The sequence below is a fragment of the Ambystoma mexicanum genome, chromosome 8 (genome assembly GCF_040938575.1).
Source record: "Ambystoma mexicanum isolate Mex_15411 chromosome 8, UKY_AmexF1_1, whole genome shotgun sequence".
Classification (NCBI taxonomy): domain Eukaryota; kingdom Metazoa; phylum Chordata; class Amphibia; order Caudata; family Ambystomatidae; genus Ambystoma; species Ambystoma mexicanum.
In genome coordinates this window covers 59,689,909-59,715,543 of record NC_090929.1, presented here as the reverse complement: position 1 = coordinate 59,715,543, position 25,635 = coordinate 59,689,909, and the positions used below count along the sequence as shown (strand labels likewise).

The window sequence follows — 25,635 nt, the reverse complement described above, 5'->3', positions numbered from 1 at the left end:
AGAGGGTAGTCGATAAAGTAATTAATCATAATAGTTCAAGGATACTTGGTTCAGACAATGGGTTGTAAAATGTCACTAGGGGCCTTCGGAGAAGGACCAGGGGGACAGAACCACAATGAACTTTGTGCTTGTAGAAGTTCTTGGTGCTCGACAGGGTCGAGTCAGTTTCAGGGCGCTTTGCAGCTTCTGTGACAGTGTTCAAGATGGGAGACAGCTGAGGGTATCAGGAGGCAGGCAGTTCAGCGAGCGAGGCCGGGTGGACAGCCGCAGGCTGGTCTACATGGCAGCTCACGGTCAGGACTCATTGTCTCACTGCTGGTTGGCAGGTCTGAAGCACTGATCGAGGCATCATGGATGACATTAGCGACTGCGGCGTGACATCAGTTAGTGGAGGAGTCGGTTGCAGCTCGAGGGGCTCCACTGGCTGGTATATGTCCTTTAAAGTGGACGTTGGTATATTCTTGTCGATGCACTCCTCCCTAGCTTCTTCACTGGGCTTGTGTTGTCCTTTAAGGCAGAGGGTCCAAAACTGAAGAGAGTGTGGCAGGCAATGGCCTTGTCCTTGGCTTGGTTCAGAGAGTCTCTGGCATTTCCACCCCTAGGAAGCTTGCTTGCAGAGCCTAGCAGGGCACACTGTGTGCTGGCTGGGTTCTGGAGCTGCTAAATGTCCTCTGGATTTGGTATCTCCCTCTGTTCCCTGGGAGATGTTTTGGAGGGGATCTTGCTTCCCTCTTAGAAATCCTGGCCTTCCTTCACTGGTGAAAGCTGTAAGGCAGACTGCACCCTCAGCAAGGGTCCAAATGAGTTCTTCTTGTTACTCCTTGTGAAGTCTTCATATGATCTGCCAAAAGAGGGACTCAACCCTCTTTTAAAGCCAAATGGGTGCCAGTGATTGGTGTAGGCTAAGCTTACCTTAAAGAACCAATCCTGCATCCCCACCAACAATCTCCTGTATGCATGAGGTTATAACCAGAGTGCTTTGCAACAGGAAAGGTAAAGGTGTGAACACATGTACTACTAAGTCCCACCCATCTTCCTGCCTGCTGTGGATCAAAGGATTTCTCTGGTTAATTGAGCTCTCTGTGGTTACTGATTAAAGGCAGGCCTCCCTTGAAGTTTTAGCTTAATTTAAGCTTTACAAGAGATTAAGGCAGCGACAGGGTATAGCAACCCGACACATAAGTCACCTGCATGTAGCAGCGATGGAAGTCCCGAAAAGACTCCGGAAAGAGATGTGATCCCTAAAGTCCCACAGGACAAGGAGAGATGTGAAAGACCACGTATGTCTCTAGATATATAGAAAGAAATAAAAAGATGGAAAGGAGAAAAAGACAAAGCTGATGAGGTAGCGCTCATACAGAACGAATGGACGGGAGATGAGATTTTGCTCAAACTTGACGGGAAAAGCATTGAGGAAATAAGGCAAAAGGAAGATCAGGGCGAACAAGAAAAAAAAGACAGAGAACGCGAGAAACGATTGAAAGACAACGAGGTTAAAAGAAAGAGTAGACAAAGACAGGAACAACTGAATCAAGATGAACAGTTGAGAATGCAGGAGAGAGCAGAAGAGAAAAGAAAGTATGACAACAGACAAAAGGCAACCGAAGAACGAGATAGGTTAGAAAAGAGAAGAGGAGGAAGAACATAAATTAAGAGATAAAAGAATGCAAAGATGCAGAGATGAAGAAGTGCGTAAAGCAAATGAGAGAAGAGAGGTGAAAAGACAAGAAGAGGAAAGGGTTAGGGAGGAAGCAAAAAAACAAAACAAGTTTGATGAGGAAATGGGACACAAGAGAAAGCAAAGAGCATGCAACATTGATAGCATAGAGAAATAATTAATGGAACCTAATCCAGTAGTGGCATGGGAGGACATAGAGTAGTTCTTCCCAACACAAGATCCAATGCCAGGACCCACTAGGGTAGAATTAGAAGATCATTTTGATATAGGAGCTATTGGAGACAGAATTGAGAAAACTTATCAGGAGATGAGGACAAAAATTGAATAGAGAAATAAAGGGAAAGGCGATCGATTTGAGGGAGCTCAGTCACGAGGCAAAGAAGGGAGGAGGCTACGTTGGTACAGAAGAAGTAGTACATACAGAAGGTAGTACATACTTTGGTATGCTATAGAAGGGGCAATGTTAACTAGTGGAGAAGGGCCAGGATCAAAACAAGTAACAGGCATGCCGCAGGTGAATAATCAACAGCAGTTTGATCAAGCAGGGAGCGGATTTGTACCAAGAAGTTGGGGAAGTTTCAGCGGAAGAGGAGGCTTTCAGAATAATCAAGGGAATTATCAGAGTAACCAAGGTGGGTTTCAAACTATGCAGAATGATAATCAAGGCGTGCAGGGAGGGCAAATCAGAAGACTCCCTCCTGTATACTGGACATGTGGAATGACAGGGCACATAGTGCAAACATGTGTGAGCCAAGGGTTTGTACAGAATGGGCAGTTCTCAAGTGGGGGACCGCCTTTCCACCTGCATATAGCTCACAAAGTAGGGACGGGTTCGCCCAAGATCAGACATTGTATCAAGCACAAGTGCTGAGAATACAACAGGCTTTTCAACCTCAGCAAGCACAATTGAATCCACCACAAGGGCAGTCACAGCACACACCTATGCAGATACAGCGGTACGGGATACAGGTACGCGGATGACACCCAGATACTCCTCACCATCTCTGGCAATTACAATGTTGACGTCACCAGGATTAACAAAATCTTCTCCATCATTCAGGCATGGATGGCCACACACAGCCTCTGCCTGAATGATGAGCAGACGAAGCTCCTCCTAGTCGGATCACCCAACAACTTACAGAAACTCAGCACTGACTACACCAACATCATCATCGATGGTAACACCATCCCCGTCGTTAAACATGTGAAAACCTTAGGCTTCTATCTTGACACCAATACCAACTTTTCTAAACAAGTCAACATGACCGCCTCAATGACCGCCTACACTGGGAAACTAATTAGAGCCTGCAGACCTTTTTTATCCACTAACAGCTGCCTCACCCTGGCTAGGGCTCTTATACAATCCAAGCTTGACTATTGCAATAGCCTTTACCTAAGTGCCAACCAAGGTATAATCAATAAACTCCAGGTTCTCCAAAATAACGCGCTGAGAGCAGCACTAAACATTCCTAGGAGAGAGCACATCTACACCATCAGAATCTCTTGCAAATGGCTCTCCGTTCAACAAAAAATTGACTTACAAATTCTTTGCCTTACCTTCAAAGCCCTAAACCACCTAGCCCCCCCCATATCTCACCAACATACTCACTTTGAAGCCAAATACTAGAATCACTAAATCCTCCAACACTCTTTGCCTCATGGTGCCCAGATCCACCTCTAAAAGAGCCGGCGGCTCAAACTTCACGTTTCAAATCAACCAAATCCTTCCAACAGTTCAGGAATAAGTATGTACCCACAATAGGACAGCGCACTGGGTGACTTGGCGTGTTCAGTACTATCTTTGCCTCCCAATCCTCAAGAGGAACTGAGGGTTGACGCACTATAGGAGGCACATCCTTTTCTTTTTTAGTAGATACGGGTGCAACTCGCTCGTGTATACGAGAGGGAACATTTTTATTATCGGGTAATGCCATGAATGCTCAAGGATTCTCAGGAGCTACAAGTAGAAATAGTTCCTTTTACTGAAAAATTGCCAGTCTCTATAGGAGAAAGTGATATGTATGGTCCATTGTTGTATTCACAACACACGCCAGTTAATATACTGGGCTGAGATTTAATGACGAAACTAAACATGATGATTTCTTTCACTGATGAAGGCATAGTGTGTTCAATGCCAGGAATACATTATTTAAACATTGGCGAACTTATTATGGCATTTACAGGACAAAAAGCTAAACGGGGAGTGCCATTAGAACCAGAAGTATCTCACTATGGGGTATACATTTTGTTAGCATGGCTACCTGGTATCGTGGGTAAGACTATGAGAATACCTGATGAATTTCTCTTTTGGCCAGAGATTCCCATGGATGAAGAGGGGGGATGGGTTGTTCCCTTAGAGATGCAAGCAGCTGTAGTGCGAGAAGAATTGGCCCTGCTCATAGATTTGATGATAAAGGCAGATAATGGAGCACAGTGATTGCTATTAGGGAGGGTTACAGAATGATTGACGTCACTGATGAGGACATAATTAAAGATGATCTGTCAGATGAAGTGGTAGTATTTGAGATGAGCATTATATATTGGGTTAGGGCAGAAAAACGCAAGGTTCCACAGTAAATGATGATAGTACGACAGCGTCCTGCGTTTTTTGATGAAGATATGGCTAAAGTGCCAGTTTCTTTATGGACTACGGGCCCAAATGATGTAGGCCTATTAAGGGGGGGGGGGGTTGGAGAAGTTAAGATTAAGCAAAAGCCAGGATTAATTTTACCTCGAGCAAGGCAGTATCCCATGTCTCGAGAGGCAGGCAAAGGTATTTTTAAGGCAATATCCGCCATGATGGATCAGGGAATTTTAGTGATGTCAGAATGACCTTGCAATACCACCGTGCACCCTATCAAAAAATTTAAGGGGGGGCTGTGGTGTTTAATTCAAGATATGAGGCTGATTAACCAGATTATAGAAGCCGAGTTTCCTCTAGTTCCCAACCCAGCGACAATCCTATATAGTATCCCTGTTGAGGCACGATGTTTCACAGTGATTGACTTGAAAAATGCCTTTTTCTGAATCCTGTTGCATAAAGATTCTCAGGATCTGACGTCATTTACGTTTCGTCAGATTAAGTTGAAAAGCACAAGGTTGCCCCAAGGGTATTGTGAGTCTCCATTGATTTTCAATAGAATCCTGCAGATGGATTTAAGAAATATTGATTTGCCAAGTGTTGTGTTGAAATATGTAGATGATATTCTGGTCTGCAGCAAATCAGAAGAAGAGTGCAGATGTGACTCAGTTCAGCTAATGATTATACTAGCATAGAAGGAATATAAAGTGGACGAAGAGAAATTGCAATATGGCCAAGAAGAGGGGTTGTACGTAGGACAGTTAATCTTGCATGAGGGAAAGAAAGTTACACCTGAACGGGCTCAGGCAATTTTGTAAACAGCAACACCACACACGATAAAGTAAATGCAACTGTTTTTAGGACTGCACAATTATGTCAGAGCATGGGTATTTGATTATAATTCTTACACAAGGTCATTGTTGCAAGCCCTGAAAAAGACACAGCAGAATCAGGGAAAGATTGTATGGACTGAGCAAATGGAGGAAGGGTTTGATGAGTTAAAAAAGGCAATTTGCATAGCTCCAGTTTTAGGGATTCCCAATTATTCGGTGGATTTCTTTTTATTTTTGCACACAAATGGAATAGTCATGACAGCAGTGCTCACGCAGAGAACTATGTTGGGTTAAAAACCTGTAGCATGTTACAGTGCAATTTTGGATCCAGTAATGAGGGGTCACTTTCTGTGCGAATAATCATTGGGAGCCGCCGCATTCGCTATTGAGAAATCTACCAGTATAGTAATGGGGTGTTCCATGACGTTATTTGTTGAACATGCCTTATTTGCTGTTTTGGCAAAACCTAAAGGTACACTGACATCTCAAAGAGCATCTGCTTATGATGTGGTTATTTCAAGTCCAGCAGTCAATAGTCAGATGTAAAACAGTGAACCCTGCCACATTTGTAGCTGAACCACTGGCAGAGGGCGAGTAGGTACATGACTGCTCAAATTATGAGGAATTTTATGATGAGATCCCGAGGGTGAAGGAAAATGCTCTAGCAGTGGGGGGAATTCTCTTTATTGATGGTTCCTCGAAGATTGATCAAACTGATAGACAAAGATATTCAGGTTCCACTGTGGTAAAACCTAGGGCTAATGGGGAATTTGAAGTAATGACAAGTGTATGACTACTGTTTCACTTTTCAGCACAGGTTGCAGAATTATTGGTGCTGATTGTCGCGCTTGAGAAACACGCAGACCAGAAAGTAACGAAGTACAGTGACTCTGCCTACGTGATGTCAACCATACACACATGGCTAGCACATTGGAAAAGGAGGGTCTACCTCCAAGCGGATGGCACTCCAATGCAGCAAGGCGCCTTATTAGACAGACTTATTAAAGCACTACAACTTCCAGTAGCCATCGCAGTAGTTAAGTGCACAGCGAACACTAAGAGAGAAGATTTTATTTCATGTGGAAACCAAGCCACAGATGAAGATGCAAAAAGTGTTGCATATTCACCTGATATAATGAGCTTTGACACGCCTGATGTGAAAGAACGAATAGTGGCGATGATGATTGTGAATGAAAGATTTAACCATTTGTCAAAAACACAATTGATGGATGTTCAAGGTGGAGCCCCACAGGATGAGAATGATCTGTGGACACGGTGGGGTGTTCTTTATCCCCTTCCGAGGCACTGTGGCAACAGGAAAACACTGGTAAACCAGTGATGCCTGTAGCCTTATTAAGGGTGGCTTTGGAACAGCTACACTACCCTCCGCATGTCACTAGAGAATGCCTCGGAGAAACCATTTTGGAGGACCAGTTAGTACCAAACCAGTTGGAACACGTTGCTTTTTAAGTAGTAAATTGCATTGTATATCAAATGTTTATTGCTGTGCACACACTGCAAACAGTCAGAGGAGTTATTCCTTGACCAAATGGTCCTTTTCAGCATTTACATATTGATTATGCTGATATGCTGCAGGTCTGTAATGGATAAAGGTATATGATAGTGTTGGTGTGCCCCTTCTCAAGGTGGATCAAGGCCAGTCCATGCACACACCACACTCTGACGCCACTTGTGCTGCAAAGTTTTTAGTCCAAGAAGTATTTCCTAGATGGGGAATATGTGAGGTGTTCAGATCAGATAATGGCACACATTTTTTGAATGAGGTCTTTGAGCAAATACATTTACTATTGAGTATTAAGCATACATTTCTTCTGCTTTATCAGCTACAAGCGAACGGGATATGAGAGAGACTCAATGGTCTGCTTAAAGAGAGGATCGCCAAACTAAATTTAACATTGAAAAAGGGATGGCCGCATTGTATGCCTCTTGAATTATATGCATTGAGGAACCAACCATGTTCTGACCATCACCTCACACCCCATGAACTAGTTACGGGGAGGTGAATGAGAACGCCTCTCACTCCTCCATCGAGGACTAGAAGTGATGCTCAGACAACAGCAGAATTGTTAGGAAATAAGTTACGTGCGTATTTAACATATATGACCGCAAGTATCTCATTAATTTCAGACAAAGTCAAATGGACGTTGTGCCGGTCTCAGAACACAGATGAAGACCATACAGCAACCAAAGTTCAAGAACTACCTATACCTAGACTATTCCCAGGTGACACAATTTTGATTAGGAATTTTTTGCGAAAATGGCACGAGCCCAGATTTAACAGCCCTTTCATAGTGGAGAACGTTACTCCATCAGTAGTGAAGGTACAAGGGAGATGCACATGGATACACCTGGGGGACGTAAAAGTCTACGTTGGAGAGACCACCGCACACCGACCACATTCGGAAGCAAGCCACGAAGAAGAAGTTCAGTACGTGCAGACCAGATCGATGATGAGGAAGAAGGATGCACAGTCCGTCAAGTAGACAGATAAAGAGTACATTGAACTGTGGTTTTGCGGAGACACTCTTTGTAGCTGGTAAGCAAGGAGTGAAAAAGTTATTGTTCTTGAGTCACAGGAGTTTGTTAACCTTGGACTGTGAGGCATTAAGATCCTGAAGAAGAAAAATGCCAAATCTCAAATTTCGTTTCGACGACTGGAAAACAGAGCAGTTTCCCGACTCCTTTCTCACCGAATTTCTCTTTGGAAGCACCCATGGTGGTGTCTAATGGCAAGACTCATCGGATTATTTTTGATGTTTTCCTCTTCATTCTTCGTGCATATCCTGCACTTGTTGGGAGAACTTGTGACATTCACCTGTTTCCTCCAGCTACCTGAGTTCTGTACGGAAAGTGCAGATGGTCCTATGAGATGAAGATGCCCACAGATTACTTGGCATGATCCTTTATTTTCTGCTTCAGGAGCATCCTTATCTTGTTGGATGACAGACCAGTACTCATGTATTATTGAGGGATCCCAGGAATTAACCTGCAATACATTGGCTGATACATAAGATCATCGAGCAGATTCATCTACTACCTTAACTTCTCTTTGAATGAATGAATGAATGAATGAATGAATGATTCTATCACCTGACAACATTCATAATTTACTGGCCTTGATCTTTTACTACTTGCTTGAAGCTCATCCTTAAGTAATTTGGTGTAAGGATAACACTTTTGTGTTCATTCGGAATCCTATCAATCGTCATGCAATCAGCCAGCTGCTTATGGAACTGGTGGAACAGATTCAAAACCTGCCAGAATAATTCATGGGTTTGCCTGATTAAAATTAGTTTTTCCTTCCTTAAAAGTAAATCACAGGCAAGATGGAAAATATTGATAGCAATAATAATGATGTGACAAACAATGAGAGATCACAGCGACGTGCAAGAAGCCACTGTTTCTGGAGTTGGATGTATTGGTATATAATATATATATGTTTCTCACAATACATACAGTTTATTACGCTGTCCAAAGAGAGCAGTAGTTCCTATATATCTTCATATGCAGAAGGAAGGTACAGATATAGCAGTTGTATGACAGCCAAGGCCCTATGTGATTGTTCCTACACCAGTAGTTCATGAAGAAACATCGATTTCACTGACAAATGTCCCTATGATTCTTCCAGCAAGAAGGAACTATGCTGATATACTTCATGAGATGATTATAAGAGCTCATGATGCAAGAAGTAGACTTAAGAGAAGTGCAAGGGAGGATGATCATGATTTCAATGACTACTTAGATAGCACAGCACATTTGGGGAATAACATGTGGTATCAACACATGAAAGAGGTAGGAAAAAGAACCTCAGAGAAGGAATGCTATGTGTGTGCACTCCTGCTTTATAGTATGGGAACGTCTAAAATATTTATAGCTGTTGAAGTAGATGTCCAGACATCACACTACCTATCTCACATAGCACTCTGCTTAGCAAGATTAAGTTGGCCATGGCCGGGGGAAGGTTTTGCCCTCCCCCTTTTGAGATGCCTTGATGTACTCCTGGGTATCACATTCCAACTAAATGTGACAGGGAGGTCTGCGCCTGTAGATTGTGTCCACCGAAAGTACACATGTCTATCTGTTTATCGTGCGGTGAGCATAGGAATATGTGTGTGGATTAGCCCCACTGTTGCGGTGTATTACATGGTCACACTCAACTCAGGGAGTTCCTTTCCCCCAAATCAAGGTGCACACAACAAAGCACTATTATTTTGTTATGGTTCAATTTGGTAAGGCCTCCAACCCATCTCGCACCCAAACCCAACACATACCCGGTGCCACAATGGACTAGGAACCAGGCCGGTGAGTAGTAAGAATACATATTTATTTATTTACTTAAACCAAATTTGACAAACAGACTAACATCAGTCACCAATGCTCTGGCAACACAAGAACAAAAATGACTTCCATGATGGCACCAACACAGAGATAATACTAAGATATGCAGTCACAATTTCCCACAGCTTTCTTTTCAAATCACCCACCAATACAGAAAAAGAAGAATTCAATGCACACACTGATTGCTGATTTGGCTATAATACTTTTTCTCCCAGCAACCCCCACTTTCCAAACATCAGTTAAACTTGACCTCTCTGAATTGAAGGTCAGTGGCAGAGTGTAGGAAAACAATGAAAAAGTTTTGGGTTGTGATAAAAAATGCACTCTTTGGAAAAAGGGATTCAAGGGGGAACATCGTTGTGCACTTATTACTACAGGTGCATTATGAAGGAAAGAAAAACTGTTCGAAAAATCATTTTGCCACACCGCACAATGGGAACAAAGGGGCAATTTTGTTTTTCCCACCACACGTGCAAAGGAAATTCAAGGCTTCACACTTCTGATTTAAAATGAAGGGGATCAATGGGGAATTTTGATTTCACCCTGCACATTCACTCAGACACGGGGTTTTGGGGATTAATTCTTTTGGATTCAGGACCCCCTTTCTTTACCGAAGTCAGGAGTTTTCTTACAAATAGTCAATCAAATCTTTATGCCTATACCGGCTCGAAACACACTGAGAGGAGCTTGTTAGTTTCGAATGCTAACCAAACACATTCTGTGATTTCTATAGGGACATTAATTGATTTACTTTAATTAAATATGCTAAGGATCTACACAGACAAACAGGGTATTTTGCTATGGGGAAATAACTGGAACAATACTTGAGAAATGCAGGGCCTACACAAACTATGGCATTGGTATAGTTTTACTTACAGGAGGGGCTTTGTAGTGGGCATCAGGGAATAGCAGGGGACCTCTAAGTGAGCAAGGGTGTCAGGCAAGGATAGTCCCCTCTGGCTCCTCCAAGGGGTCCCAGTCAGCTTCTATGTCTCCTGGTCCCAGTCTCCAATGCAAGATTTGGGGCCTCTCTGCTTGGGTGCTTCTCACAAGGGTTCAGCAGCAGGTTACCTCCTAGAATACTGAACACGCCTAGTTCTGATGCAAAATGGTCTACCCATAGAGCAAATGACATCACAAATATGTCACGATTCCCGCGAAAGGGATTGGTTGGATTTCTCCACCCTCCTCCCACCTGTGTGCTAATAGGACAAGGAGTTGAGGAGTTAGAGTTAGGAAAACTGGGGGAGGAGAAATATTTGTCATCCCAAACTGGTATGTGGGTTTGACATGTTTAAACTCTGAAAATCTGTCAACATGGCAAGTACCCTGATTTTTCAAATCTTTACATGTATGGATATATGTTTAAGAACTACATTATAAGGCAAGTCAGATGATGCTAATCTGAAGTCGGCACACCTTTCCTATGCAGAGATACAGTCTTTCTTCATTTACTCAGGAGCCGCATTAGTGGAAAATATGACACTTCATAGTTACCATGTTAATTATTTCCTTCACCCCCACACCAACTTTCAAATCTCTCGGAATGATGGGAAGGCCCAAATAAATTGTTCCTTAATAACTACTGTGATGTTTATCACACAAAAAACATGGCATGGTTCAACTGGGATTACTGCCACCTTTAATAAAAGTCTGGAATGAGCGTTGTGGTATATACGCAGCCCTCTTTATGCAATACAATGTATTTTTCTATTAATTAGACCCCAGATGCACATGCCTCGCTCACTCTAAACCCTACCTTTGTCCCTCTGAGTTTCATTTATCCTTAAACATGTGACCAGCCAGTTGCTGGCTCAAAGTCATTTCCGCTGAAAAACAGCCAGGGCTTTATCTATTTCCACTGTGGTTTCCATCAATGGAAGTGTAGTTGTTTGTATTTTTAAGCAATGGACCTGATTGATAGTTGACAACCAGTCCTCCCTCTCCATGGCAAGCAGAGGAATGGTCATTGAGGTTAAAGTTTTATTTCAGTAGAAATGCCCAGCTGCATGTACAATTCGGCAAGAAATGGCTTTTAAACTCACACACATTACAGTTACATGAAGCATTTTATAAGGCATCCTGGCCTTATATCCACATGTAATGTATTTCTTTAATCTCACAGTTGCAAAAGACATGAGTATCACTTCTGGAGTGTCCATACACAGGGCCCTTATATGAGAACACCATGTTCACCTTAAATCCAAGTGGACACTTCTCTTTGCATACTGTCATTAGGGATAAGGAAAAGGAGGTTCTTTTATTTCTTATAATTGCAATAAGCTTGGCTTCACCTGCGATTTCTGGAGCACAATCTGGCATTACATTCAAGATAATGTACACGCTGCTGTCTGTCTCTTTAAGTAAGAAATGCAGCTCTCCATGGATTTAGTAAAACAGCATTTTCAGCCACATGTCTTTCCCTTTCCTTGCTGAAATGCACGGTGCATATCTCTGCACTTTTGAACTTTCCAGCATGTCTCCTTCATTTGAGATTTGGGCCTGTCTTTAGTTCAATAGGCCTCATGTCCAACATCAACATTTCTATGCTGGCTTTAGACTTCAATGGGACACCGCAAATCACTTTGGCCTCTTTATTTCTGTTATTCAGAGGCTATATTTTACCCCACACCACACATTTCCGAGGTTGATCTACCATCATACAGTTTCATATAAAATTTCAAAAAAGCCCAGGTGAGAGTGCCTCCCTCCCCCGCCGGATGGTTGAATTCCTCACAGTGACAGTGATTTAACACGACCATTACTAGCACAGAGGGATTGTGTCTGCAATCTCATGCAAGTGATTTACAGTGGCCATTTTTACTGGCACAGATATATTATGACTGTGGCATCATGTAGGTGATTTATGGAGACCATCACTGGCATAAATAGATCATGACTGTGGCATCACGTAGGTGATTTATGGTGACCATCACTGGCATAGATAGATTATTACTGTGGCGTCATGTAGGTGATTTATGGTGACCATCACTGGCATAGAAAGATTATGACTGTGGCGTCATGTAGGTGATTTATGGTGACCATCACTGGCATAGATTATGACTGTGGCGTCATGTAGGTGATTTATGGTGACCATCACTGGCATAGATAGATAACGACTGTGGCGTCATGTAGGTGATTTATGGAGACCATCACTGGCATAGATAGATAATGACAGTGGCGTCATGTAGGTGATTTATGGTGACCATCACTGGCATAGATAGATAATGACTGTGGCGTCATGTAGGTGATTTATGGTGACCATCACTCGCATAGATAGATTATGACTGTGGCGTCATGTAGGTGATTTATGGTGACCATCACTGGCATAGATAGATTATGACTGTGGCGTCATGTAGGTGATTTACGGTGACCATCACTGGCTAGATAGATTATGACTGTGGCGTTATGTAGGTGATTTATGGAGACCATCACTGGCATAGATAGATTATGACTGTGGCGTCATGTAGGTGATTTATGGAGACCATCACTGGCATAGATAGATTATGACTGTGGTGTCATGTAGGTGATTTATGGTGACCATCACTGATTGATTTTGGCCACAGCCTAAATGTTCTAAAATGCTCCTGTGTACAGTTGGTGATATGGCATTGCCTGGATTTTTTCATGTGTTGCCCTAGAGAAGCCATTGAAAATGTATTATGTTTTTACCCCATTTTCTCAAAACGTGTGCTGCTAAATACACCATTTCAATACATTATTTAAAAAAAGAAATTCTGGGGAAATCCCCTCTCCCCTGAATTCCCTTTAATCATTTGGGCTCCTTTGCTATGTTTGGCTGCTCGCGCTAATTTGGGGAAATATTTAAGCCGCTCACTTGAAAATTTTCCCCAGCTGTGATTGACCCTTTGAATCCTTTAGATTCCTGGGGCCCTCCACCCAGAAGCCATATGCACCCCTGTCACCAAAAGCTGAATCCACCACTGCCTCTTCAATGTCATCAAGAAGCTACTTGATATTTTTGGCCTGCAGATGCTACTTGAAATATGTGTTGTGTTCGACAGTCTTGGCCGCCCAGTTATGCTTCAACGTTTGAGTGATGTGGCAGTGGTTCCGGGGTTTCCAGCTGGATTGCCTACTTCCAGGGAGAAAGTAGGACATTTTATATCTGAGGATGAGTGGACAAAGAGCTGTGTGTCAGGGTTGGAGCCCCCCCTCTTTTTCAACATGTATTTAAACCCCTCCATGATTTATCCTTAAACCTATGCGCCACCTTTCAAAATTATGCACAGGATCTGCTTATCATGTTCGTCTTGGCGAGCGACCATAATGCCAACTAACTGCTTGTCTAGTTTGGTACATGATTTATGAAATAAAGCAATAAAGAAATAAAGCAACTATTCTGCTTCAGATTCGGTTTCGGCCGAATAGTTGACAAACTATTTGGTATTCGGCCGAATACTTAAGATGCTATTCGGCACAGCCCTAGTCTAGACCCCCCTTAGACAAGTTGAAGTGTGCATGAGGGAGAATCGGAGTTAGATCAACCAGGACAAAACCGGAGTACTTCCCCATCTTAACTCTTGAAAACCATTAAGGGTTATCTGTGATCCCAAATCAGGCCTTAGTAGCACTCCCCAATAGAAAGTGAGGCTCCTAGCAAATATTTCAGATTCAACCCCATCTTTGGAACCACAAGCTACTAATGTGGTATGATCCATGAACTACCCTCTAACCTGGACATCTTGGGCTCCTCCTTTCGGAGGATCGCTGCACCTCCATCGCTCGTGATATTATCTGTGCCAAACTGGATTATTGTAATTCCTTACATGCCGGTATTTCTCAACATACCTTGCTGGACCCTTAAATCTCTTTAGAAAAAAAAAAACCGAATGTTAACGGTCACCCCGAGACGGCATCGTAGCTCCTCGCTGATGAGAAGATTGCAATGGTTGCCTGTTGACTCTAGAATTGCGTCAAGCTCTTCATCTTGACACACAAAGCGACCTATAACCAAGCACTATCCCCTTAAATGGCTACACTTTCAGGCGCTGTACTCTTACAGTTCCTCAATTTACACAAACAAGAGCGGGAGGCAAGTCATTCTCGGTGCTGGCAACCAGACAGCAGAATACCTAGCTAATAAACAAACAATCAAGATTGAAACCCTTCTTCTATTTAGCATGGGGTGGAAAGGAAAATAAATTAGCACAAGGAGGTGAAGGGATTCAGTGCTGAGTAGTTTTGTGATCTTTGGCAAACAATATTTTCTGCGCTCTTATGTTCCCGTCGTGGGTGTAGAAAACTATCATCGCAGCAGTCAGTACTGGGGTTGAAGGGATTCGTCACAATGAATCTCGAGATCTTGTGCAAACAGGACATCCAGGGTTGTTGTGTTGCAGCCAGGGGCAGGAAAGTAAGTTTTCAGCACTGGAACGTGAATGCAGCCTTGTGATCTTAGGCGAACAGTATATTCTGAGTGCATAAGCTTTATTATGTCTCACACATACTGATTAGGAGTTCCTTCCTATATATAGATGTGTACCCCATCTGCCATTTCACCGGGGCAGGTTGCTGTTGCTTAATCCGCCCCTGGTTTGTCCTCAGTCTGTAAGTTATCCACGGTACCCCCAGAGGAATTCCTGAACTTCTTTTTGGACAGCTACTTGCCAGTGGTAAATTCTAGGATTAGAGGCCTCAAATACTCGTGTATATTTTTATTTGTTTATTTATTTATTTAGTTTTATTTATTTATTTATTTATTTATTTATTTATGTATTTATTTATTTCTAAGACGCCGTAGCCCCTAGTCATCAGGGCACAGAGCATAGTCTACTTCATGTCATGTTTCATGATGCCTCTACGAGGCAATGCACGCATTTCTTTCACAATGTATTATCATCATTAGGGTGCAATCCGCATAATAGAGCAACACAATTTCTCAAAATGTGTTTTTTTCGTCTTAAAAAAGTTTCTGTGGCAAAAGGGCTGCTAAGTAACTCATTGGACAGTCCAAACCCAACCAGGATGGCCCAGCAGGTAATAATTGCTTACATGACATTTGACAATGCTGCTTGTGTTAAAACAGTTTGTGATATTTCTGAAGAAGACGACAATGGTACGTGCTTATATATAGTGCACTATAGTTGAAAAATTGAAAGTTAGGGTGGCCATATTTTTTCCTCCTAAAACTAGCCACCCACTCAACTCTCTCTGCCCAACCCTTTGTATTATGTCCTCTGGAAATACACATATATATATATCCATATATATGGAAAGCATCAGTGTCTACACCACACCTAGAATCCTGTGTATGCCAACGAGAGCATGCCTTATGGGGGCTGGCCAGAGACATTAACACAGATAAAGCTGCAGGGCACAGAGGGAGCGTATCACTCTGGCAGACGTCATGCAGCGGCAGCATCAGGAATGTTCTTCAGGTTTGCAAATCTACAGTAACAAGCCTCGGCAAAGCCAGTGGGTCTGTCTTTCAAACAATAGGTGTTGGTCTTTCTGTCTCTTTTGGTGGCTTTGCGGCAAAGTCTTGCCCTCTTCATAGAGAGAGCCAGGTCTGTTGGTGTAGCCAGCACTCATTGTACTAGGAGCTGCCAACTTCTGGGCTGGGTTAGGTCCGAGTTCAGGCACTGCTGAGAGTCTGGGCACCTGCTCAGCGAGTTCTTGGGGTATCCGATCCGTGCCATGGAGTAGTGGCATGGCTCAGAGGATGCCGATGTGTGGTCATTGGTGGACAGGTGCCACTGACTGCCATCAGGACCTGAACTCACCTATCCAGGGTCAGCCCAGAGCCCAGCAGCCGGATGGAAACAGGGCTGCTATCTTGCTCCCCGTCCTGGTGCATTCTGGGAAGTAAACTCGAAATGTTTCAAGCCTGGTGGGCTACAATACCCAGGGCTTTAAGTGGGGTACGAAATTGAGGGGGGGCGCTCTCATTTGGGGGCGTGGCTTGCATGATGGGCGTAGCCTGAAAACTACACAAACTATAGTAAAGCATGCAAACAAATAAATAAATGTATGTAAGCATTTATATTTTATATATGTGTATGCATACCTTACTATGGTTTGTGTACTTTGCAAGTCATCTTTTTTAACCATGGAAATATTTCTTCGTTTATAAAAGATGGCTTGAAAAGTACACAATTCAAGCCATATATTATAAAGCTTTGACGATGGACAAAGCCCGAGGCGCCTTTCTTCGTTGGCAAAGCTTTATAAAAGATGACTTGAACTGTGTAACTTTCAAGCCATCTTTTATAAACTCAGAAATATGGCACGGATTCTGCAGGTTCGCAGAGGGTCAAAGACGCCTCAGTGACCTGGGGAGGGTGAACAAAAGGACAGTAATTTCCTCAGAGGAAGTAACAGTGACTGACAGAAGTGCCTGCCAGCCACAGCGTTGCCTGAGCGATGCAGTGACTGGCACTTCTGGCCGCTTGCCTGACTCGTAAATGGCGGGAACATCTCTGCGGCTGCAGCTGCGGCCGTGGCGGGATATTGTGTCCTGCAATGGTGTGGTGGGACTGGGGGCCCCGGAAGGGTCCCGGCTCAGCCCCGCCTTTTGGAGACTGTCAGGGCCCAGCCCCAGCTGGCCCCAGCCCACTTAAAGCACTGACTACCTCAATGCTGCAGGTGCCTAGTGCCCTCGAATGCAACAAAATGAAAAGAGTTTGTACGTACATCGACATCCCCTGCTGGAGAATCCAAAGTATCCGTCGTGACAGCGGTGGCAGGACACCCCCTCCACACCCAGGTGGCAAACACACTGTCCGGTAATCGGGTGGCACTGGGCGCTCTGCGACCCCACTGGATGGCAATTACAACTGGAAGGAATGAAAGAGATTGTTAGCATGAGGTTTGGAAGAGGCCTTCAGCATGAGTTGCTAGAATGAAAGACTGACACTCCCTAGAGTTTGCAGCAAAGAAAGAGTAGCACTACCTTGTGCTTACACCAGCAAGAGTGACACTACCTTGAGAACACAGCAAGAAAGGAGTGGCACTACCTTGAGAACACAGCAAGACAGGAGTGGCACTACCTTGGGCTTACACCAGCAAGAGTGGCACTACCTTGAGAACACAGCAAGACAGGAGTGGCACTACCTTGAGAACACAGCAAGACAGGAGTGGCACTACCTTGGGCTTACACCAGCAAGAGTGGCACTACCTTGAGAACACAGCAAGACAGGAGTGGCACTACCTTCAGCTTGCACAAGGCAAGAGTGGCACTACCTTGAGAACTCAGCAAGACAGGAATGGCACTATCTTGGGCTTACACCAGCAAGAGTGGCACTATCTTGAGAACACAGCAAGGCAGGTGTGGCACTACCTACTGCTTGCAGCAAGGGAAGAGTGGCACTATCTTGAGAACACAGCAAGACAGGAGTGACACTACCTTGAGCTTCCGCAAGGCAAGAGTGGCACTACCTTGAGAACACAGCAAGGCAAGAGTGGCACTATCCTGGGCTTACACCAGCAAGAGTGGCACTATCTTGAGAACACAGCAAGACAGGAGTGGCACTATATTGAGCTTGCGGCAAGGCAAGAGTGGCACTACCTAGCGAACACAGTAAAGGAAGAGTAGCACTATCTTGAGAACACAGTAAGACAAGAGTGGCACTAGCTTGAGCATGCAGCAAGACTGGAGTGGCACTACCTTGAGAACACAGCAAGGCAAGAGTGGCATTACCTTGAGGATGCAACAAGGCAAGAGTGGCACTACATTGAGCATGCAACAAGACAAGAATGGCACTATCTTGGCCATGCAGCAAGTCAAGAGTTGCAGTACCTTGAGAACATGTCAAGGCAAGAGTGACACTTCTTTGAGAACGTGGCAAGGCAGGAGTGGGCACTACCTTGAGCTTGTGGCAAAGAAACAGAGGCACTACCCTGAGCACACAGCAAGGCAAGAGTAGCTCTACCTTCACCTTGCAGCAAGACAAGAGTGCCTCTACCTTCAGAACACAGCAAGGCAAGAGAGGCACTACCTTGAGAACACAGCAAGAGAAGAATGGCACTACCTTGAGCATGCAGCAAGGCAAGAGTGTCACTACCTTGAGAACACAGCAAGACAAGAGTGGCACTAGCTAGAGCATGCAGCAAGACAGGAATGGCACTACCTTGAGAAAACAGCAAGGCAAGAGTGGCACTAACTTGAGAATACAGCAAGACATGAGAGGTATTATCTTGAGAACACAGCAAGGCAAGAGTGGAACTACCTAGAGAAAACGGCAAAGCAAGAGTAGCACTATCTTGAGAACACAGCAAGACAAGAGTGGCACTAGCTACAGCATGCAGCAAGGCAAGAATGGCACTACCTTGAGAACACTGCAAGACAGGAGTGGCACTATATTGAGCTTGCGGCAAGGCAAGAGTGGCACTACCTAGCGAACACAGTAAAGGAAGAGTAGCACTATCTTGAGAACACAGTAAGACAAGAGTGGCACTAGCTTGAGCATGCAGCAAGACTGGAGTGGCACCACCTTGAGAACACAGCAAGGCAAGAGTGGCATTACCTTGAGGATGCAACAAGGCAAGAGTGGCACTACATTGAGCATGCAACAAGACAAGAGTGGCACTATCTTGACCGTGCAGCAAGTCAAGAGTTGCAGTACCTTGAGAACATGTCAAGGCAAGAGTGACACTTCTTTGAGAACGTGGCAAGGCAGGAGTGGGCACTACCTTGACCTTGTGACAAAGAAACAGAGGCACTACCCTGAGCACACAGCAAGGCAAGAGTAGCTCTACCTTCACCTTGCAGCAAGACAAGAGTGCCTCTACCTTCAGAACACAGCAAGGCAAGAGAGGCACTACCTTGAGAACACAGCAAGACATGAGTAGCACTATCTTGAGAACACAGCAAGGCAAGATTAGCACTACCTAGAGCTTGCGGCAAGGAAAATGATCTGGATGTTCCCAAACAGCCCTTTAAGATGAGTAGCAATACCCAGGAGATGGATGGGGATGCAGATTATATTTATACATCAATAAACAAGACGACACAAATAGTTTGGCAAAGTTTTTCTGTTTTAATGTAAAGTATCTAAAACGAGGAGTACAACGAACATCAGCAATCGCTCGATACTCTGACTCTGCTTACTTCATAAAAACATTGGGTTCTTGTACCCATAACTGGTCATCATCGACGTTTTGACCTGCGTCATTTCCAATATCATCCTACGTGGCAAACTAACAAAAACCTAAAGGGAGGTGGGATTGGTTCAAAGTGAATAACTAAACATAGGTGCTACATCTGTATAGAGATAGAGAGAGAGGTAATTGGATAGTTAACATCAGGTGGGGCAACTAAGCCCTCCCCTAAAAAGGGCCACTACGAACGTCACTAAATGTATGACGTCCCATTGGCTACACAGACTCTAGGACCCCCCAACTGTGTGGTCCCCTACAATTAGTTGGCCTCTAACCCCCGTCAGTACATTTCCACCTACGTCTAGCAGCATGCAGACTGAACAACCAGGTGCGGGTGAGCTTGTCTCAGCACCAGCTGCCCACCAATTAAAATATCATCCATCATCACCTCAATGGTCCAGTGTCAATTAGTGCTTTGAAGTTGGCCTAGAGCTTGTACTGTTCTCTGAGAATATTTAAGGAGTATGGGTACTAGCCGGCTTCCGTGCGTAGGTGTGATCATCTCATTCGTCCAACTTCCTTCTATCACGTGACTGGACACCTTGAAATTGAGCCTTTTCGTGTATTTGATTGTATTTTCAATAGTCTTCTGACGTCTTTTGTTTTTGCTTCACCTCTCTGAACAGGAGCTTCTGTTCTTTCACGTTAATTGTATCCATAGTCAGCCAATTCCAATTTGATAAGAACTTGGCTTTCTTGGCTCAAGTGAACTCCTTAGCTGAACTTTTATTCTGTTTAATGGAATTGCTTTTCTTAACTGCGACACTGAAATGAGGCCTTCTTGCTTTGTTCAGTACTGCTTATATGTGTAGTGGAAACATCCATTGTTTCTTAGTCCATATGTCGATAGAGGTATATATGTATATGTTGGCGCGTGCCGCAGTGTAACTAGTGATAAGCATGTGGCTAGCTTCATGATTGCTGTGTTGCTTGCGTTTCCTTGCATCTGTACACATTTAAACTAACTAAGTATCTTCATCAGGTCTGTGGCATAAGTCTCTTCATCTTGATCCCAAGATGTCAGTTATCCTTGGTACCTTCTTCTTCTTTATAAATCGTCTGCCTCTCTGGTCTGGTCATCTTTCTATATGGGTGTCGGTTCAACTTTGTATGACGTCACCATTCATCTTGTCATTTAGTTTCTTTGCTTCTTCAGGAATCTCGTTCAAATGGCCATCATATTGTCTTGTATGCAGGTATGGTTTCCTCAATGGGTACTTTACCTCCCATATTCTCTTAGGTATAGGTATTCTTATGGGTACTGCACAGAGCCCACGCTCTTCTCTTTGCTGGCTTAACTGTTCAGTATACGTCACATACTTTGAATCATACGTTTCAGGTAATGTAGGCGGGGTAGTTGGAGTGGGGGTACTTTGCTACTCCTCTACACAAGAGTGGACCTACCTAGAGATTGTGGCAAGGCAAGATTGGCACTAGCTAGAGGTTGCAGCACGACAAGAGTGGCACTAGCTAGAGGTTGCAGCAAAGCAAGAGTGGCACTACCTAGAGCATGCAGCAAGGCAAGAGTGGCACTACCTAGAGCATGCAGCAAGGCAAGAGTGGCACTACCTAGAGCTTGCGGCAAGACAAGAGTGGCACTACCTAGAGCATGCAGCAAGGCAAGAGTGGCACTACCTAGAGCTTGCGGCAAGACAAGCGTGGCACTACCTAGAGCATGCAGCAAGGCAAGAGTGGCACTAGCTTGAGAACACATCAAGACAAGAATGGCACTAGCGTGATAACGCAGCAAGGCAAGAGCGGCACTACCCAGAGCTTGCAGAAAGGCAAGTGTGGCACTACCTTGAGAAGACAGCAAGACAAGAGTGGCACTAGTTTGAGAACGTGGCAAGGCAAGATAAGCACTACCTTGAGAACGTGGCAAAGCAAGAGTAGCACTATCTTGAGAATGTGGCAAGATAAGAGTGGCACTAGCTAGAGGTTACAGCAAGGCAAGAGTGGCACTAGCTAGAGGTTGCTGCAAGGCAAGTGTGGCACTATCTTGAGAATGTGGCAAGATAAGAGTGGCACTAGCTAGAGGTTACAGCAAGGCAAGAGTGGCACTAGCTAGAGGTTGCTGCAAGGCAAGTGTGGCACTATCTTGAGAATGCAGCAAGACAAGAATGGCACTAGCTAAAGGTTGCAGCAAGGCAAGAGTGGCACTAGCTAGTGGTTGCAGCTAGGCAAGAGTGGCACTACCTTGAGAAGACGGCAAAGCAAGAGTGGCACTATCTTGAGAACGTGGCAAGGCAAGAGTGGCACGACCTTGAGAACACAGCAAGGCAAGAGGGGCACTAGCTAGAGGTTTCAGCCCGGCAAGAGTGGCACTACCTTGAGAACGTGGCAAGGCAAGAGTGGCACGACCTTGAGAACACAGCAAGGCAAGAGGGGCACTAGCTAGAGGTTTCAGCCCGGCAAGAGTGGCACTACCTTGAGAATGTGGCAGGGCAAGAGTGGCACTATCTTGAGAACGTGGCAAGGCAAGAGTGGCACGACCTTGAGAACACAGCAAGGCAAGAGGGGCACTAGCTAGAGGTTTCAGCCCGGCAAGAGTGGCACTACCTTGAGAATGTGGCAGGGCAAGAGTGGCACTATCTTGAGAACGTGGCAAGGCAAGAGTGGCACGACCTTGAGAACACAGCAAGGCAAGAGGGGCACTAGCTAGAGGTTTCAGCCCGGCAAGAGTGACACTACCTTGAGAATGTGGCAGGGCAAGAGTGGCACTATCTTGAGAATGTGGCGAGGCAAGAGTGGCACTATATTGAGAATGTGGCGAGGCAAGAGTGGCACTATCTTGAGAATGTGGCGAGGCAAGAGTGGCACTATCTTGAGAATGTGGCGAGGCAAGAGTGGCACTATCTTGAGAATGTGGCGAGGCAAGAGTGTTAATACCCTGACCTTGCAGCAAGGCTTCTCCCAGTGGGCCTCAAAGCCAGCACTGCCATATAGTGCCTACAATGAAGCATTTGGTAGATGTGCCTGCTCTGGGGGTGGAGAGACCTAGTACCCCTCCCCTTGCGAGACACCTGCAAGGCAGGTGACCCTCAAAGTGACCCCCAAGTGGGATCCAAGGCCATTTGTTCTGACATTGTACATTATTCCTGCTATTAGTATTTAAATGAGATGTTCACTTCCCAGCCCTCGGAATGCTGGGATCCACTGGAGATGACTGGGAATGCTGGGATCCACTGGAGATGACTGGGAATGCTGGGATCCACTTCAGATGACTGGGCATGCTGGGATCCACCAGAGATGTTCACTTCCCAGCCCTAGGAATGCTGGGATCCACTGGAGATGACTCGGAATGCTGGGATCCAATGGAGATGACTGGGAATGCTGGGATCCACTGGAGATGACTGGGAATGCTGGGATCCACTTCAGATGACTGGGCATGCTGGGATCCACCAGAGATGTTCACTTCCCAGCCCTAGGAATGCTGGGATCCACTGGAGATGACTCAGAATTCTGGGATCCACTGGAGATGACTGGGAATGCTGGGATCCACTTCAGATGACTGGGCATGCTGGGATCCACCGGAGATGTTCTCTTCCCAGCCCTAGGAATGCTGGGATCCACTGCAGATGACGGGAATGCTGGGATCCACTTTATATGACTGGGAACGCTGGGATCCACTAGTGATGTTCACCTTCCAGCACTGGGAATGCTGGGATCCACTGGAGATGATCACATCCCAGCACTGGAAATGCTAGAATCCACTGGAGATGTTCACATCCCAGCACTGGGAATGCTGGAATCCACTGGAGATGTTCACTTCCCAGCACTGGGAATTCTATGATCCACTGGAGATATTCACATCCCAGCACTGGGAATGCTGGAATCCACTGGAGATGTTCACTTCCCAGCACTGGGAATGCTAGGATCCACTGGAGATGTTCATTTCCCAGCACTGGGAATGCTGGGATCCAATGGAGATGATCACTTTCAGCACTGGGAATGCTAGGATCCACTGGAGATGTTCACTTCCCAGCACTGGGAATGCTGGAATCCACTGGAGATGTTCATTTCCCAGCACTGGAAATGTTAGGTTCCACTGGAGATGTTCACTTCCCAGCGCTGGGAATGCTGGGATCTAATGGAGATGATCACTTTCAGCACTGGGAATGTTGGGATCCACTGGTGATGACTGGAAATGCTAGGATCCACTGGAGATGTTCACTTCCTAGCACTGGGAATGCTGGAATCCACTGGAGATGTTCATTTCCCAGCACTGGAAATGCTAGGATCCACTGGAGATATTCACTTCCCAACGCTGGGAATGCTGGGATCGAATGGAGATGATCACTTTCAGCACTGGGAATGCAGGGATCCACTGGGAAATGATCCTTAGTCGTTGGAGAACATGCATTTTTGCCAGCATTGCGTTCTGCAGCAAAGCAGTGCTTTAAATGCACAGGCACTGCCAGGTTGAGGTAGTGACACTGCCTGGCAGAGCGGCCATAATAGTAGTGGACATTTACCCACATTTCTAATCAGTACTGGTGTTCTTTAATTAATGGGTGTGATGAATCAACTTCCGGGCACCAGTGGTCCAGGGATGAATATCGGTTTCTAAGCCATCAATCAGCCCCACACCTCTAGTCAGCAGAAGGGATCCTAACAGATCGGAAACACAAGTAAATGATAAACCACCTTGTCTAATTTTGGTAACTGGGATGGAACGGCAGGCTTATCACCGCATGGTCGTGGATCACTGGTTAGTTGCAATACAGCAAAAATACGATTATTACCCAATGGTGACCGTCAATTCAAGGTATACTATGCCCGGTGCCATATGGCAGTGGTGCACTATGCCCCATGTCAGGAGTGAGTGGTGCACTATGCCCCATGTCAGGAGTGAGTGGTACACTATGCCCCGTGTCAGGTGGGAGGGGTGCACTATACTTCATGTCAGGTGGGAATGGTGCACTATGTCATGTGTCAAGTGTGAGTGGTGCACTATGCCCATTGTAAGGAGGAAATGGTGCACTATGCTCCATGTCAGGTGGGAGTGGTGCATCATGTTCTGTGTCAGGAGGAAGTGGTGCACTATGCCTGTGTCAAGTGGGCGTAGTGTGAAATGCCCTGTGTTATGTGCGAGTAGTGCACTATGCCCGGTGTCAGGTGGGAGGGGGGCACTATACTTCATGTCAGGTGGGAATGGTGCACTATGTCATGTGTCAAGTGTGAGTGGTGCACTATGCCCATTGTAAGGAGGAAATGGTGCACTATGCTCCATGTCAGGTGGGAGTGGTGCATCATGTTCTGTGTCAGGAGGAAGTGGTGCACTATGCCTGTGTCAAGTGGGCGTAGTGTGAAATGCCCTGTGTTATGTGCGAGTAGTGCATTATGCCCGGTGTCAGGTGGGAGGGGGGCACTCTGCCTCATGCCAGGTGGGAGTGGTGCACTATGCCCTATGTCAGGTGAGAGCAGTGCACTGTGCCCATTGCCAGGAGGAAATGGTGCACTACACTCCATATCAGGTGGGAGTAGTGGATCATGTTTTATGTCAAGTGGGAGTGGTGCACTATGCCCCCTGTCAGGAGATAATAGTGCAGTATGCCTTGTGTCAGGAAGAAATGATTCACTGTGCCTCGTGTCATGTGAGAGTGGTGCTCTATGCCCTGTGTCAGGTGGGAGTAGTGCACCGTGCCCGGTGTCAGGTGTGAGTGGTGGTCAATGCCCCGTGTCAGGTGGGAGTGGTGCACTATGCCCTGTGTCAGGTGAGAGTGGTGCTATGTACCTTGTTTCAGATAGGTGTGGCATATTATGCCAATGTGGTAGGTGGGAGTTGCGCACTATGCCCTGTGACAGGGAGTGGTGCATTATGCTCTGTGTCAAGTGGAAAGTTGCACTATGCCTCCTGTCAAGTGGGAGTGGTGCACTATGCCCTTTGTCAGATGGGAAGAGTGTACTATACTTCGTGACAGGTGGCAGTGCTGTACTGTGTTCGATGTGAGCGGTGTACTATGCCTCGCGTTAGGTGGGGGTGGCACACTATCCCCAGTGCCAGATGGGAGTGATAAACTATGACCCATGTCAGGAGGAAGTGGGGCACTATGCCTCGT

The 25,635-nt window shown here is 45.3% G+C and overlaps 1 protein-coding gene across 1 annotated transcript in view; it reads right to left on the bottom strand.

The window, feature by feature from the left end:
• LAMC3 (laminin subunit gamma 3) overlaps positions 1-25,635 on the bottom strand; it is a 1,037,231-nt gene that overhangs the window by 351,805 nt on the left and 659,791 nt on the right. Inside the window, exon 16 of the mRNA XM_069609277.1 lies at positions 17,108-17,250. Within this exon, the coding sequence (XP_069465378.1) occupies positions 17,108-17,250 (143 nt within the window). The remainder of the gene's footprint in view (positions 1-17,107; positions 17,251-25,635) is intronic.